Source organism: Phacochoerus africanus, chromosome 3, assembly GCF_016906955.1.
Source record: "Phacochoerus africanus isolate WHEZ1 chromosome 3, ROS_Pafr_v1, whole genome shotgun sequence".
Taxonomy (NCBI): Eukaryota; Metazoa; Chordata; class Mammalia; order Artiodactyla; family Suidae; genus Phacochoerus; species Phacochoerus africanus.
In genome coordinates, this window is record NC_062546.1 from 80,555,950 (window position 1) to 80,572,060 (window position 16,111).

Below are 16,111 nucleotides of genomic sequence, written 5' to 3' on the forward strand. Positions count from 1 at the left end.
GATATTTAAAGTGCTCAAAGGAAAAAATATGCAAACTAGAATACTCTATCCAGCAAGAATATCATTTAAAATAGAAGGGGAAATAAAAATGTTTTCCAACAAACAAAAACTAAAAGAATACAGCAACACAAAACCCAGGTTAAAGGAAATATTGAAAGGGCTTCTCTAAACCAAAAAGAAAGGAAGGAAAGGGAAGAAAAAAGAAAAGGAAAAAAAAAAGAAGAAGAATAGGAAGAACTAGGACTGAGGAAACAGAGAGCAGTCACTCAAATAAGCCAGCATACAGATTTAATCATGAACATGCTTCAAACAAAATAAAATTAAAAAGAAAAAAAGAAAAAAGAGTCATCAAAACCATAAAATGTGGGCAAGGGATGTTAGGAAGTAAATAACCCTTTTTGTTTGTTTGTTTGTATGTTTCTCTTCTTAACTTTAATATAGTAATGAAGTGTTGGAACTTACAGGACCATCAGGCTAAAACACACAATTATGGGAAGGGGTTAGCATACTTAAAAAACAGGGCAACCACAAGCCAAAACCAAATATTGCATTTGCAAAAAATGAAAAAAAAATACACTCAAGCAGATAATAACAGGAGACCATCCAACCAAAAAAAAAAAAAAAAAAAAAAGAAAGAAAGAAAGGAAGGAAGAATGGAGAACCATAGAATCAACTGGAACACGAGGTTCAAATGGCAATAAATAATCATCTATCAATTATCACCTTAAATGTCAATGGACTGAATGCCCCAATCAAAAGACACAGAGTGGCTGAGTGGATAAAAAGGCAAAAACCTTCAATATGCTGCCTACAAGAAATTCACCTTAGGACAAAAGATACATATAGATTGAAAGGGAAAGGGTGGGGAAAAATATTTCACGCCAATAGACATGACAGAAAAGCAGGAGTCGCAACGCTCATATCAGACAAAATAGACTTTAAAACAAAAGACATAAAGAAAGACAAAGAAGGACACTACTTAATGATTAAGGGATCCATCCAAGGAGAGGATGTTACTATCGTCAACATATATGCCCCAAATACAGGAGCACCCAGATACATACAACAAATATTAACAGACATAAAGGGAGATATTGATGAGAATACAATCATAGTAGGAGACCTTAATACCCCCCTCACATCAATGGACAGATCCTCTAGACAGAAAACCAATAAAGCAACAGAGATCCTAAAGGAAACAATAGAAAAGTTAGACTTCATTGATATCTTCAGGACACTACATCCAAAAAAAACAGAATACACATTCTTCTCAAATGCTTATGGAACATTCTCAAGAATCGACCACATATTGGGACACAAAGCTAACCTCAATAAATTTAGGAGCATAGAAATTATCTCAAGTATCCTTCTCTGACCACAATGCCATGAAATTAGAAATCAACCAAGGGAAAAGGAAAGAGAAAAAACCTACTGCATGGAGACTAAACAACATGCTACTAAAAAACCAATGGGTCAATGAGGAAATCAAGAAGGAAATTAAAAACTACCTTGAAACAAATGATAATGAAGACACAACCGCTCAAAATCTATGGGATGCTGCGAAAGCAGTGCTCAGAGGGAAATTTATAGCAATACAGGCCTTTCTCAAAAAAGAAGAAAGATCCCAAATTGACAACTTAACCCTCTACCTAAATGAATTAGAAAAAGAAGAACAAAAAAGTCCTAAAGTCAGCAGAAGGAAGGAAATTATAAAGATCAAAGAAGAAATCAATAAAATGGAGATTCAAAAAGCAATAGAGAAAATTAATAAAACCAAGAGCTGGCTCTTTGAAAAGGTAAAAAAAATTGACAAACCCCTGGCCAGACTCACTTAAAAAGAGGAGAGAAAGAACCCAAATAACCAAAATTATAAATGAAAAAGGAGAAATCACAACGGATACAGCAGAAATACAATAAACCATAAGAGAATACTATGAACAACTATACGGCAACAAGTATGACAATCTGGAAGAAATGGACAATTTTCTAGAATCTTACAGCCTGCCAAAACTGAATCAAGTAGAAAGAGACCAACTGAACAGACCGATCACTAGAAATGAAATTGAAGAGGTCATAAAAACACTCCCTACAAATAAAAGTCCAGGACCAGATGGCTTCACAGGTGAATTTTATCAAACATATAAAGAGGAATTGGTGCCCATCCTCCTGAAACTCCTTCAAAAGGTTGAAGAAGGAATACTCCCAAAGACATTCTATGATGCCACCATCACCCTCATTCCAAAACCAGACAGAGATACCACCAAAAAAGAAAACTATCGCCCAATATCATTGATGAATATAGATGCAAAAATTCTCAACAAAATCTTAGCCAACCGAATCCAACAACATACCAAAAAAATTATACACCATGACCAGGTTGGGTTCATCCCAGGTTCACAAGGATGGTTCAACATACGCAAATCAATCAGCATCATACACCACATTAACAAAAAAAAAGTCAAAAATCATATGATCACCTCAATAGACGCAGAAAAAGCATTTGACAAAGTCCAACATCCATTCATGATCAAGACCCTCGCCCAAGTGGGTATAGAGGGAACATTCCTGAATATAATCAAAGCCATTTATGATAAACCCACAGCAAATATAATACTCAATGGGGAAAAACTGAAAGCCTTCTCACTCAAATCTGGAACAAGACAGGGATGCCCACTCTCACCACTGCTCTTCAACATACTTTTGGAAGTCCTAGCCACAGCAATTAGACAAACAAAAGAAATAAAAGGCATCCATATAGGAAGAGAAGAGATCAAACTGTCACTGTATGCAGATGACATGATACTATACATAGAAAACCCAAAGGACTCAACCCCAAAACTCCTTGAACTGATTCCTAAATTCAGCAAAGTAGCAGGATATAAGATTAACATTCAGAAGTCAGTCGCACTTCTGTATACCAGCAATGAAATATTAGAAAAGGAAGACAAAAATATAATACCTTTTAAAATTGCACCTCACAAAATCAAATACCTCGGAATACACCTGACCAAGGAGGTAAAGGACCTATATGCCGAGAACTATAAAACTTTAATCAAAGAAATCAAAGAAGATGGAAAGAAATGGAAAGATATTCCATGTTCCTGGATTGGGAAAATCAAGATTGTAAAAATGGCCATCCTACCCAAAGCAATCTACAGATTCAATGCAATCCCTATCAAATTACCCAGGACATTTTTCACAGAACTAGAACAAACAATCCAAACATTTATATGGAACCACAAAAGACCCAGAATCGCCAAAGCAATCCTGAGAAACAAAAACCAAGCAGGAGGCATAACTCTCCCAGACTTCAAGAAATACTACAAAGCCACAGTCATCAAAACAGTGTGGTACTGGTATCAAAACAGACAGACAGACCAATGGAATAGAAGAGAGAACCCGGAAATAAACCCTGACACCTATGGTCAATTCATCTTTGACAAGGGAGGCAAGAACATCAAATGGGAAAAAGAAAGTCTATTCAGCAAGCATTGCTGGGAAACCTTGACAGCTGCATGCAAAGCAATGAAACTAGAACACACCCTCACACCATGCACCAAAATAAACGCCAAATGGCTGAAAGACTTAAATATAGGACAGGACACCATCAAACTCCTAGAAGAAAACATAGGCAAAACACTCTCTGACATCAACATCATGAATATTTTCTCAGGTCAGTCTCCCAGATCAATAGAAATTAGAGCAAAAATAAACCCATGGGACCTCATCAAACTGAAAAGCTTTTGCACAGCAAAGGAAACCCAAAAGAAAACAAAAAGACAACTTACAGAATGGGAGAAAACAGTTTCAAATGATGCAACTGACAAGGGCTTAATCTCTAGAATATATAAACAACTTATACAACCCAACAGCAAAAAGGCCAATCAATCAATGGAAAAATGGGCAAAAGACCTGAATAGACATTTCTCCAAAGAAGATATACAGATGGCCAACAAACACATGAAAAAATGCTCAACATCACTGGTTATAAGAGAAATGCAAATCAAAACTACCATGAGATATCACCTCACACCAGTCAGAATGGCCATCATTAATAAATCCACAAATAACAAGTGCTGGAGGGGCTGTGGAGAAAAGGGAACCCTCCTGCACTGCTGGTGGGAATGTAAACTGGTACAGCCACTGTGGACAACAGTTTGGAGATACCTTAGAAATCTATACATAGAACTTCCATATGACCCCGCAATCCCACTCTTGGGCATCTATCCGGACAAAACTCTACTTAAAAGAGACACATGCACCCGCATGTTCATTGCAGCACTATTCACAATAGCCAGGACATGGAAACAACCCAAATGTCCATTGACAGATGATTGGATTCGGAAGACGTGGTATATATACACAATGGAATACTACTCAGCCATAAAAAGAATGACATAATGCCATTTGCAGCAACATGGATGGAGCTAGAGAACCTCATCCTGAGTGAAATGAGCCAGAAAGACAAAGACAAATACCATATGATATCACTTATAACTGGAATCTAATATCCAGCACAAATGAACATCTCCTCAGAAAAGAAAATCATGGACTTGGAGAAGAGACTTGTGGCTGCCTGATGGGAGGGGGAGGGAGTGGGAGGGATCAGGAGCTTGGGCTTATCAGACACAACTTAGAATAGATTGACAAGGAGATCCTGCTGAATAGCATTGAGAACTTTGTCTAGATACTCATGTTGCAACAGAAGAAAGGGTGGGGGAAAAATGTAATTGTAATGTATACATGTAAGGATAACCTGACCCCCTTGCTGTACAGTGGGAAAATAAAAAAAAAATTATTTAAAAAAATGTAGATCCTACCTGAAAGAAAAAATTAGAAATGAAAAAGGGGAGGTTACAATGGACATCACAGAAATACAAAGGATTATAAGAGACTACTATATGCAACTATTTGCCAATAAAATGGAAAACCTAGAAGAAATGGACAAATTCTTAGAAAAGTACAATCTTCCAAGCCTAAACCAAAATGAAATAGAAAAGATGAATGGACCCATCACAAGAATGGAAATTGAAACTGTGATTAAAAAACTTCCAACAAACAAAATTCCAGGACCAGATGGCTTCAGAGGCAAATTCTATCAAAAATTTAGAGAAGAGCTAACACCTCTCCTTTTGAAACTATTCCAAAAAATCACAGAGAGAGGAACACTCCCAAACTCATTCTATGAGGCCACCATCACCCAGATCCCAGAACCAAAGATACCACAAAAAAAAAAAAAGAAAGGAAAATTACAGGCCAATACCACTGATGAATGAATGCAAAAATCCTCTACAAAATACTAGCAAACTGCATCAATACATTAAAAGGATTGTACATCATGATCAAGTAGGATTTATCCCAGGGATGCAAGGATTCTTCAATATCTGCAAATCAATCAGTGTGATACACCACATTAACAAACTGAAGGAGAAAAAACATATTATGGTCTCAATAGATGCAGAAAAAGCCTTTGACAAAATCCGACACCCATTTCTGATTAAAAACCCTCCAGAAAGGGAGCACAGAGAGAACTTACCTCAACAAAATAAAAACCATACATGAAAAACCCAGAGCTAGCATCATTCTCAATAGTGAAAAGCTGAAAGAATTCCCACTGAAATCAGGAACAAGACAAGGATGTTTGCTCTTACCACTACTCTTCAACAAAGTTTTAAAAGTCCTAGCCACAGCAATCAGGGAAGAAAAAGAAAAGAATCCAAATTGAATAGGAAGAAGTAAAACTCGCTTTTTCAGATGACTTGATATTATACGTAGAACATCCTAAAGAAGCTACAGATGAGCTGTTAGCGCTCAACAATGAATTTGGCAAAGTCTCAGGATACAAAATAAATACACAGAAATTGGCTGCATTTCTATATACTAACAACGAAAGATCAGAAAGAGAAATTAGGGAAACAATCCCATTTACCATCGCATTGAAAAGAATAAAATACTTAGGAATAAACCTACCTAAAGAGACAAAAGACCTGTACTCTGAAAACTACAAGATGCTGATGAAAGAAATCAAAGACGTCACAAACAGATGGAAAGACATACCATGCTCTTGGATTGGAAGAATCAATATTATCAAAATGACTATGCTGCCCAAGGCAATCTACAGATTCAATGCAGTCCCTATCAAATTACCAAGGACATTATTCACAGAACTTGAAGAAAATATTTAAAGTTTGTTTGGAAGCACAGAAGACTCAGAATAGCCAAAGCCATCCTGAGAAAGATAAATGGAGCTGGAGGAATCAAGCTCCCTGACTTTAGACTATACTACAAAGCTATAGTCACCAAAACTGTATGGTACTAGCACAGAGACAGAAATATAGCTCAGTGGAAAAGGATAGAAAGCCCAAAATTAAATCCACACACCTATAGTCAACTCATCTATGACAAAAGAGGCAACAATATCCAACAGAGAAAATACAGTCCCTTCAATAAGTGGTGCTGGGAAAACTCGACAGCTACATATAAAAGAATGAAATTAGAGCACTTATCCTAACACCATATGCAAAAAGTCAAAATGGATTAGTGGCCTAAATATAAGACCAGAGAGTATAAAACTCTTAGAGGAAAACATAGGCCCAACACTCTCTGACATAAACCACAGCAAAATCTTCTCAGATCCACCTCCTAGAGTAATGACAATAAAAACAAAATTAACAAATGGGACTTAATTAAACTTAAAAGTTTCTGCACAGCAAAGGAAACCCAAACAAAATGAAAAGACAACCCACAGAATGGGAGAAGCCAATGACAAGGGATAAATCTCCAAAATTTATAAACTTCTGCAGCTCAACACCAAAACAACAACCCCATCAAAAAATGGACAGAAGATCTAAACAGACAATTCTCCAAAGAAGACATACAGATGGCCAAAAAACACATGAAAATATGTTCAGTGTCACTCATTATTAGAGAAATGCAAATCACAACCACAATGAGGTACCACCTTACACCAGCCAGAATGGCCATCATCCAAAATTCTACAAACAATAAGTGCTGGAGAGGGTGTGGAGAAAAGGGAGCCCTATTTCACTGTTGGTGGGAATGTAAATTGGTGCAACCACTGTGGAAAACATTATGGAGATTCCTCAAAAAACTAAAAACAGAATTACCTTTTGATCCAGCAATTCCACTCCCAGGCATCTATTCAGAGAAAACCATGACTTGAAAAGATACCTGTACTCCAATGTTCACTGCAGCACTATATACAATAGCCAAGATGTGGAAACAACCTAAATGTCCATTGACAGAGGAGTGGATAAAGATGTTGTACAAATATACAATGGAATATTACTCGGCCATTAAAAGGAATGAAATAACAGCATTTTTAGCAACATGGATGGACCTAGAGATTATCATGCTGAGTGAAGTCAGTCAGACAACAACACCAACATCATATGCTATCACTTACATGTGGAATCTAAAAAAAGGACACAATGAACTTCTTTGCTGAACAGATACTGACTCACAGACTGAAAAACTTATGGTTTCCAAAGGAGACAGGTATTGGGGGGTAGGGCGATGGACTGGGGTTTGGGATGGAAATGCGATAAAGTTGAGTTGTGATGATCATTGTAAAACTATAAATGTAATAAAATTCACTGAGTAATAAAAAATTTTTATTGAAGTATAGTTGAGTTCCAAGGTTGTGATAATTTCTGCTGTACAACAAAATTAATCAGTTATACATATACACACACATCCATTCTCTTTCAGATTCTTTTCCCACATAGATTATCACAGAATCTTGGTTAGAGTTCTCTGTGGTATACAGTAGGTCCTCATTGGACAATCATTCCATATACCACATTCTACCAAAAATCCTTTAGAAAATTCTTAGAACTGATCAACAAATCAACAACCAGAGTTGCAGGTTGAAAATTCAATATGCAAAAATCTGCTTTATCTTTATATACTATTAATAAACTAACAGAAGAGTATTTAAGAAATAATTCCTATTTTTTATGCATGATAAGAATAAAATACCTAGAAATAAATTTAACCAAGGAGGTAAAATACTTGTACACTGTAAACCATAATACAATTATAAAAGAAGTTGAAGAAGATACAGATAAAGGAAAATATATTCCATAATTATAGATCAGAAGAATTAATAATTTTTGAATGTCCATATTACCCAAAGCAATCTACACTTCACTGCAATAATTACAAAAATTCCAATGTCATTTTTTCATAGAGACAAAACAATCTTAGCACTTGTACAGAACCACAGAAGATCCTGAATAGCAAAAGCATTGCTGAGAAAGAAGAAAGAAGCTAGAAGTAGCATGCTTCCTAATTTCAAACTATATCTCAAAGATACATTAACAGTATGGTATTGTCATGACAACAGACATATAGATCAGTGGAGCAGAATGGAAAGTGCAGAAATAAACCCACTCATACACAGTCAATTAATTTCCAACAAAAGAGTCAAAAATATGCAATGGGGAGTGAGTTCCCATTGTGGCACAGCGGAAATGAATCTGACTAGGAACCATAGGGTTGCAAGTTCAATCCCTGGCCTTGCTCAGTGCGTTGGGGATCCAGCATTGCTGTGAGCTGTGGTGTGGGTTGCAGATGTGGATTGGATCTTGTGTTGCTGTAGCTGTTGGTATAGGCCAGCAGCTGTAGCTCCAACTGGACCCCTAGCCTGGGAACTTCCATATACCATGGGTGCGGCCCTAAAAAGCAAAAAAAAAAAAAAAAAGCAATCATTTCACTAAAAGGTGTTGGGAAAACTGGACAGCTACATGCAAAAGAATAAAACTGGACCACTCTCTTAGACTGTATACAAAAATTTAAATGGACTAAAAACTTGAATGTAAGACCTGAATCATAAACCTCCTAGGTGATAAAAGTAATGCAGTAAGCTCCTTTAAATGTCTTAGCAATGATTTTTTGGATTTGACACCAAAAGCAAAGGCAACAAAAGCAAAAACAGAATAAAACAAAAATCTGATTTTAAAATGTGGAGACGATCTGAACAGACATTTTTCCAAGGAAGAGGTACAGACTGCCAACACACACATGAAAGGTGCTCAGCATAACTAATTATCATGGAAATGGAATCAAAACCAAAATGATATAATACACTTATTAAAATGAATATTATAAAAAGGACAAAAAATAACAAGCGTGGGCAAGGATGTGGAGAAAAGGGAATCCTAGTGTACTACTGGTGAGAACCACTATGGGAAAACATATGGAGGGCCCTTTAAAAACTAAAAGTAGGAGTTCCCACTGTGGCACAGTGGGATAGGAATCCAACAGCAGCAGCTCAGGTCACTGCAGAGGCACAGGTTCAATTCTCAGCCTGGCACATGGGTTAAAGGATCCAACACTGCCATAGTTGTGAGTAGGTCAAAGCTGCAGCTTGGATTCAATCCCTGGCCAGGAAACTTCCATAGGCCATGAGTGAAGCCATAAGGAAAATACATAAATGAAACTAAACTAAAAATAGATCTATCATATCATCCAGAAATTCCTGGGTGTTGCCTCTGGGTGCTTATCTGAAGAAAAGGAAAATACTGACTCAAAAATATATATGTGGCTTGGATCCAGGGTTGCCATGGCTGTGGTGTAGGCCTGTAGCTGCAGCTGATTCAAGCCCTAGCCTGGGAACTTCCACATGCTGCAGGTGTAGCCATAAAAAGGAGAAAAACAAAACAAAACAGACAAAATAAAAAGAAGGAAATCTTGCCATTTGTGACAACAAGGATGAGCTTGGAGAGCAGTATGCTAATAAATTTTTTAAAAAACTGAACTCGTAGATAAAGAAAACAGATTAGTGTTGCCGGAGCAGAAGGTGGTGAATGGGTGAAGTGGATAAAGGTGGTCAAATGTACAAATGACTAATTATAGAAGTTCCCATTGTGACTCAGAAGGTTACAAATCCAACTAGTATCCATGAGGATGTGGGTTAAATCCCTGGCCTCACTCAATGGGTTAAGGATCCAGCGTTGCCGTGAGCTGCGGTATAGGTCACCAACATGGCTCAGATCCCGTGTGGCTGTGGCTATGGCTGTGCTGTGGCTGTGGCTGTGGCATGGGCCTATCCCTGCCTGGAACTATCATATGCCACTGTAAAAAGAAAAAAAAAAGGCTGTAAAAAGAAAGAAAGAAAGAAAGAAAGAAAGAAAGAAAGAAAGAAAGAAAGAAAGAAAGAAAGAAAGAAAGAAAGAAAGAAAGAAAGAAAGAAAGAAAGAAAAGAAAAGAAAGAAAACTGGAAGGAAATGTAACCTAGCAGGACCTATTGGGTCTTCTCAGGACAGGCCCTCCCATGTTTTCTGCCTACCTCTCATTTATAGAAAACCTTTAGCCTCCAAGTCCTGAGTTCCAAAGAGTGAAATTAATCAGGGAACTGCGATATGCAGAAATAAAGGTAGGTCAAACCAGAAAAAATAATAATAGTTTAGCCATTAAACAAAGCCAAGGACATTTAGTTTCTCCTCAAGGACTATAGATAATATTCTGAGGCATATCCTTTGAGCTGTTTTGCAGATACTGAAACCTCCACCCAGGCAGAAAAAGTTAACTGCATACTGACCACAAGCACATACACCCCACACAGGTTGGAACCAGGTGGCTGATGGTATTAACTTCTGACTGCTTACGACTTTGATCATAAGACTGTCTACAAGTTGATCTTGTACTCTGAAACCTTGTCCCTCACCCTATCTTTAAAAACCTTTCCCTAAAAGTCATCAGAATTTAGGCTTTTTGAACATTAGCTGCTTTTGCTACTTGTTTTCTCCTGCAGTGAACACTGTGCTTTCCTTCACCACAACCAGTATTAGTAGATTGCCTTTAACGCACAGAAGTAAGTGGACTCAATTGGTCCAGTAACAAAAACAGTGTTGAAAGTGCTTACCCTAGGAAGGGGAGGGGGTGGGGGAGGGGGGAACTAGAAAGCTTTCACATATATATTTATATTGTTTGAATCTTTTACAACCTGTGTTCATTTACTTATTTTTAAAGGAGGAAAAAAGTTTGGTGAGGACCTAACTTGTGTTCCGCTATGTAAACAAATTTTAAGATAATTTGTAAGAAAGGCAAAAATGTGGACAAGTTTTTTCCTTCAGATGCTTTCCATTTCCTCTGCTTAAATTGCGTGAGAAGTTTGAGGTTTTTGTGTTATCTTTTATGGTTTTTAAATTTTTTGATATTTCATTGAACTATGTACTAATTTTATTATCACAGATAACCCAGTTACATATTAAGTGTTAGTAATCACCTAGTATTTTATAACCTCAGTTGTCGTTATAAAGTAAGTATTCCACATACCTCCTAACAGTTCCTTGAAGATGGAGCTGGCTTGGCATTTAGTCTCTATTGTCCTCCTAAGTTTTTCTTGCTGGGGATTAGACTGGGAATCTGATAGAAACTTCATTTTAGCTGCTGGTCCTCTAACCACTGACTTGCTATACGACCTGAGGGGTCCACTGGGACACCAGGATTCTCACCTTGGAGCAGGAGACAAAGGTATTTATGTGTGTCGCCAGCCGCTGCCTGCTTTCTTGCCAGAGTATTTTAGCAGTGTTCGTGCCAGTATGATCACCCACTATAAGGTATTTCTACCTTGGGCACAACTTCTCCCAGAAGGAAGCTCCAAGAACCCAGACAAGGGAATGGTGCAGTGCTACCGGCAACTCCTTGAGGCCCTTGAGACTGCTCAACTTCAGCCCCTGGTGGTCCTGCACCACCAGACCCTCCCTGCCAGCACCGTCCAGAGAAGTGAGGCCTTTGCTGATCTCTTTGCTGACTATGCCTCCTTCGTCTTCCACTCTTTTGGGGACCTAGTTAAGATCTGGTTCACTTTTAGTGACTTGGAGGAGGTGATAACAGAACTTCCCCACCAGGAATCAAGAGCATCACATCTCCAGATCCTCGCTGAGGCCCATAGAAAAGCCTATGAAATTTACCATGAAAAATATTCTTCTCAAGGTGAGTACACATAACCCTGATGGCTGACCCACTGCCAGTCTTCATGGCCCACCTTCCCCCACCCTCCTTAAAGCAGGACTCAGCAATTCTTCCCACTTACCTTCATCAGTCCCCTCTTCTCTATTCATTAGTGAAAAATTAATACTGTGCCAAAGATTTCCCAGTGGAGGTACATAGGTGGGGGTGGCTTATAATGGTCTTTTAGGTTCCCACCATGTGAGTAGATCATAATGTTTAAAATATACTCTCATTTTTATACATAGTTTATTTAATTTTCACTATTAAAATTTTTTTTTGCATTGACCATTCCAATGCATAAATGCTTGTTTAATTTCTGAGAAATTATTTGGGATAGATTCTTAGAACTGAAATTCGTGGGTCCAAAAATGTGTATTCCTTAAAACTTTAAATCATGTTGCTAAATTATTTTCCAGAAAAGTCAGAGTAGTTTATCCTAACAGTTATAAAATTGTTCTTCTGACCCTACTCAGCCTGTTTTCAATGACGTCATTACTTTTATTGTTGGTGTCAAAATGGAAACAATCCATAGCCAATCTACAATAAGAATAGAAGATAGTTTTATTCGAACCAAACTGAGAACCATATCCTGGGAGGCAGCCTCTCAGATAGCTATTGAGGAACTGCTCCAGAGAAGCCTGGTTTTCATTACAGTTTTACATTTTGTCAGAACAAAGAACATCAACCATAACAGGGCTGCCTTTCTTCAAAGTTTTGAAAAAAGACAGATTAGCATATACACAAGCAATTCAGTATGGTCTTGCTGCCTGGGAAGGAAGCCTTATCATCCATGTGGTGTTAGCATTGATGTTCCAGGCAGGGAAGCATTCATTTCTATTTTCAAAATGGGCATTGTTCACATCTTCATAATGCACTCTATTCTTCAGTGGTTAAAGAAGGTATATAATGTATGTTTATAAACCACAAAACAAGCCGTTCTAGTTAGCATAAAGTTAAATCATGTATAAGCCTGAATAAATTCTCTATGCCTCAATACATGAAAATTTCTTCTGTCATTAGTATCTTGACAGCTGAAAATTAATATGTCCTTATATTTTTTATTTGCATGTATTTGATTATAGAGCAATTAAACACTTTCTTCATGTTTAAGAGAAAATCAAGCAAGGTAAGAAAGAGTGTGAGTGTGGTGCAGCTGTTTTAGATATTGTTGTCAAAAAGACTGTCCTCAGGCCACCTTCTGAGCCAAGTGGAATGAGGGAGGGAGCAACCATGGGATCTGGAGGACTGCAGGCCTTGGGATAAGTGCAAAGCCCTGGTGAGGGAACGGTAAGAGGTCCTGCCAACAGTGTCATGAACTGTAGAGCGTGGAAGATGAGGAGATGCCAGAGTAGAAACTGGATTCTTTGGAAAACCTATCATAGGGTGAGTGAGAAAATAAATGAATGTTTGTTGTTGTTGGCTTTTATATACATATAAATATTTATAATTATTTATATGATATAGTATTTATATATAATTATATTATTGTACTATATTATATATTTAATATATATTTATTGTATTGTAACATGTTTATATAATATATAATATATAAATAAATGTTGAAGCTTTGAGTAAAATGAATTTTGAAAGAAGGCAAAGCTGAACTTGGATCATTTGAAATAAAGGGAAATCTATCTTATTTGAGGACAGATTCCATAGAATTATTTAAATTATAAAACTAGGTGTACATGTTTATAGAAAACTATATATACTGTATGTGCATGTTTATTAAAATGTGTTGCACATCTCATTTTTAATCTCCACTGGGTTACTAAAGACTATTTCTCTCTCTCTTTTTTTCTTTTTTTTGTTTTTTTTTAAGGCCACACCTGTGGCATATGGAAATTCCCAGGCTAGGGTTTGAATCAGAGCTGTAGTGCTGGCCTATACCACAGCCACAGCAACACCAGATCTGAGCCGCGCCTGTGACCTACACCACAGCGTATGGCAGCAGAGTATGGATCCTTAAGTCACTGAGCAAGGCCAGAGATCAAACCTGTATCCTCATCAATATCAGTCTGGTTCGTTACTGCTGAACCACAATGGGAACTCTGACTATTTCTCTTTTAAAAACATATTTCCCTTCTCTTCTTTTTCTGTTCATTCTTCCCATTTTTCATTTCATGTTTCATCAGTGTCGATACATTATCTGCCCTCAATATAATGCAGGATGCAAAATAAATCCTCTTTTTTATTCCAAAAAATAGTTTTCCTTCTTTCTCTCTCTCATTCTCCCCTCCCTTTTCAGTGCGATCCTATAGTTTTGTTGTTTTTTTGTAAAATATATTATTTAATATACACAAGAAAGATATATAACATATGTTGGTTAAAAGCAAAATACTATAACTTTTCAAAGGTAGGGATATTGAATAATACACCCCAAACCGAGAAGGAACTTTGAGACTGGAAAACAAAGCAGACAGCTCCATAAAGTGCAATCATGATGCTTATTGTGGATAACTTATATACAGGTGAGGCCTAAGTGAACAGTGATCCAGAAGCATTCTCAGCTGCCCTCCGAACTGCTGAAAGGGTTTCAGGGGAATTTAGAAGGGCCTAAGCTAAAGGTAGAATCTGTCTATTAAAAAAGAAGCATGTCTGACAGGAACAAGGTTTTTTCCTCCTCCCTTAGAGGGTCTATTGCCCATTATTCCTCATGGACCTTTAAGCACCTGCATTACCAAAAGGACATTCTAATAATACTAAAGACCACTGAATCATATTCTTCAAGGGATGAATTTTATGATATATCAATTGTATTACAATTTTAATGTTAAAAAAATAAATGGGAGGTTGAGGATTTATAAACAAAACAAACCAACCATCTACAAATACCTCTACAAATACATCTACTTGTATGTTCTTCCTTATCTCAGCTCCCATTCTCCACCCTACCCAGGTTACCACTATGCTAAATATTCTGTCCATCTTTTATTCCTTTATGGCTTTTCCTCCCATTTGGTGTCTGCAATAACTTAATGGTACAACGCCAAACATTTTAAATAAAAATATTTTAATTACAGAAAAGGTGGTTATTAGCAAATAAATTTTAGCAAAAACATTCCCTGTGTTTAAAAATATGTTTAAAAATTAAATTCCTGCTATACAGTGGGAAAAAATTTTTTTTAATTTAAAAAAATTAAATTCCCTTTTATTGCTGATTAAAAAATGAGCAATGTGAATGTAGTTCTGCTTTTTCCCTACGAATTTTTTAAATAAGGGTATGATCCTTAGATAGTGAAATGCACAGACCTTAATTTTACAGTTTGATTAGTTTAGAAAATCATGCACATCCCTGTAACCCATACTCTTATCAAGATATAAGACATTAACACCTACAAAAATCCCTTTCCCAATCAATAGTATCCCTTCGTAATGAATCTCTACCTCTAGGAACAACCACTGATCAGATTTCCATTAGCATAAATATGAATGAAATCATACAGGACTTAATTTTTGTGCTTGTCTTGTTTCATTCAGCATGTTTGTGGAATTCATCCATTTTGTTGCTGTAATTAGTAATTACATTACTTTGGTAATTTGCTCTTTGTTTCTTTCAAGTCATATTCTATTGTGGTTGTATCAGAGTTGAGGGTCATTTGGGCTATTTTCAGTTTTTATATATTATAGATAAGTTGCCATAAATGGTCTTGTACAAGTTTTTGTATGAACACGCATTTTCATTTCTCTTAAATAAATAAGTGGGAGTAGAATTGCTAGGTCATAGGGTAGAGATGTGTTTGACTTTCTGAGAAACTACCAGTTTTCCAAAGCACTTGTTCCATTTTTCATGCCCACTAGCTGTGTGTGAGAGTTTCAGTGGCCTCACATCCTCACCAGTGTTTAGCATTTTCATCTTTTCTATTTTAGCCATTCTGATAATATTGCATTGAGATTTCAGTAATTTTTAAAAGCATAACTTCTATCTCAAGTGCATATATGCTTAAACAATGTAGTATTCAATTTTGCTTGGCTTTGTTTTGAGCACCATGAAAAAGTATTGTACTTTTTGTAGTCCTCTAGAATATCCCTTTTTTTGCAAACAAAATGGTTTCCAAGGTTTATTCACCTTGTTGAATATAGCTATAGTATCTTCTTTTCACTGATATATAGTATTTCATTGTGTGAC

The 16,111-nt window shown here is 36.8% G+C and overlaps 1 protein-coding gene across 1 annotated transcript in view; it reads left to right on the top strand.

Annotated features, from left to right (window-relative positions):
- Positions 1-11,321: 11,321 nt before the first annotated feature.
- The window catches only part of LOC125122986 (lactase-phlorizin hydrolase), a 58,534-nt gene continuing 53,744 nt past the window's right edge, over positions 11,322-16,111 (top strand). The window contains exon 1 of the mRNA XM_047772031.1: positions 11,322-11,961. Coding sequence (XP_047627987.1) covers positions 11,322-11,961 — 640 coding nt within the window. The remainder of the gene's footprint in view (positions 11,962-16,111) is intronic.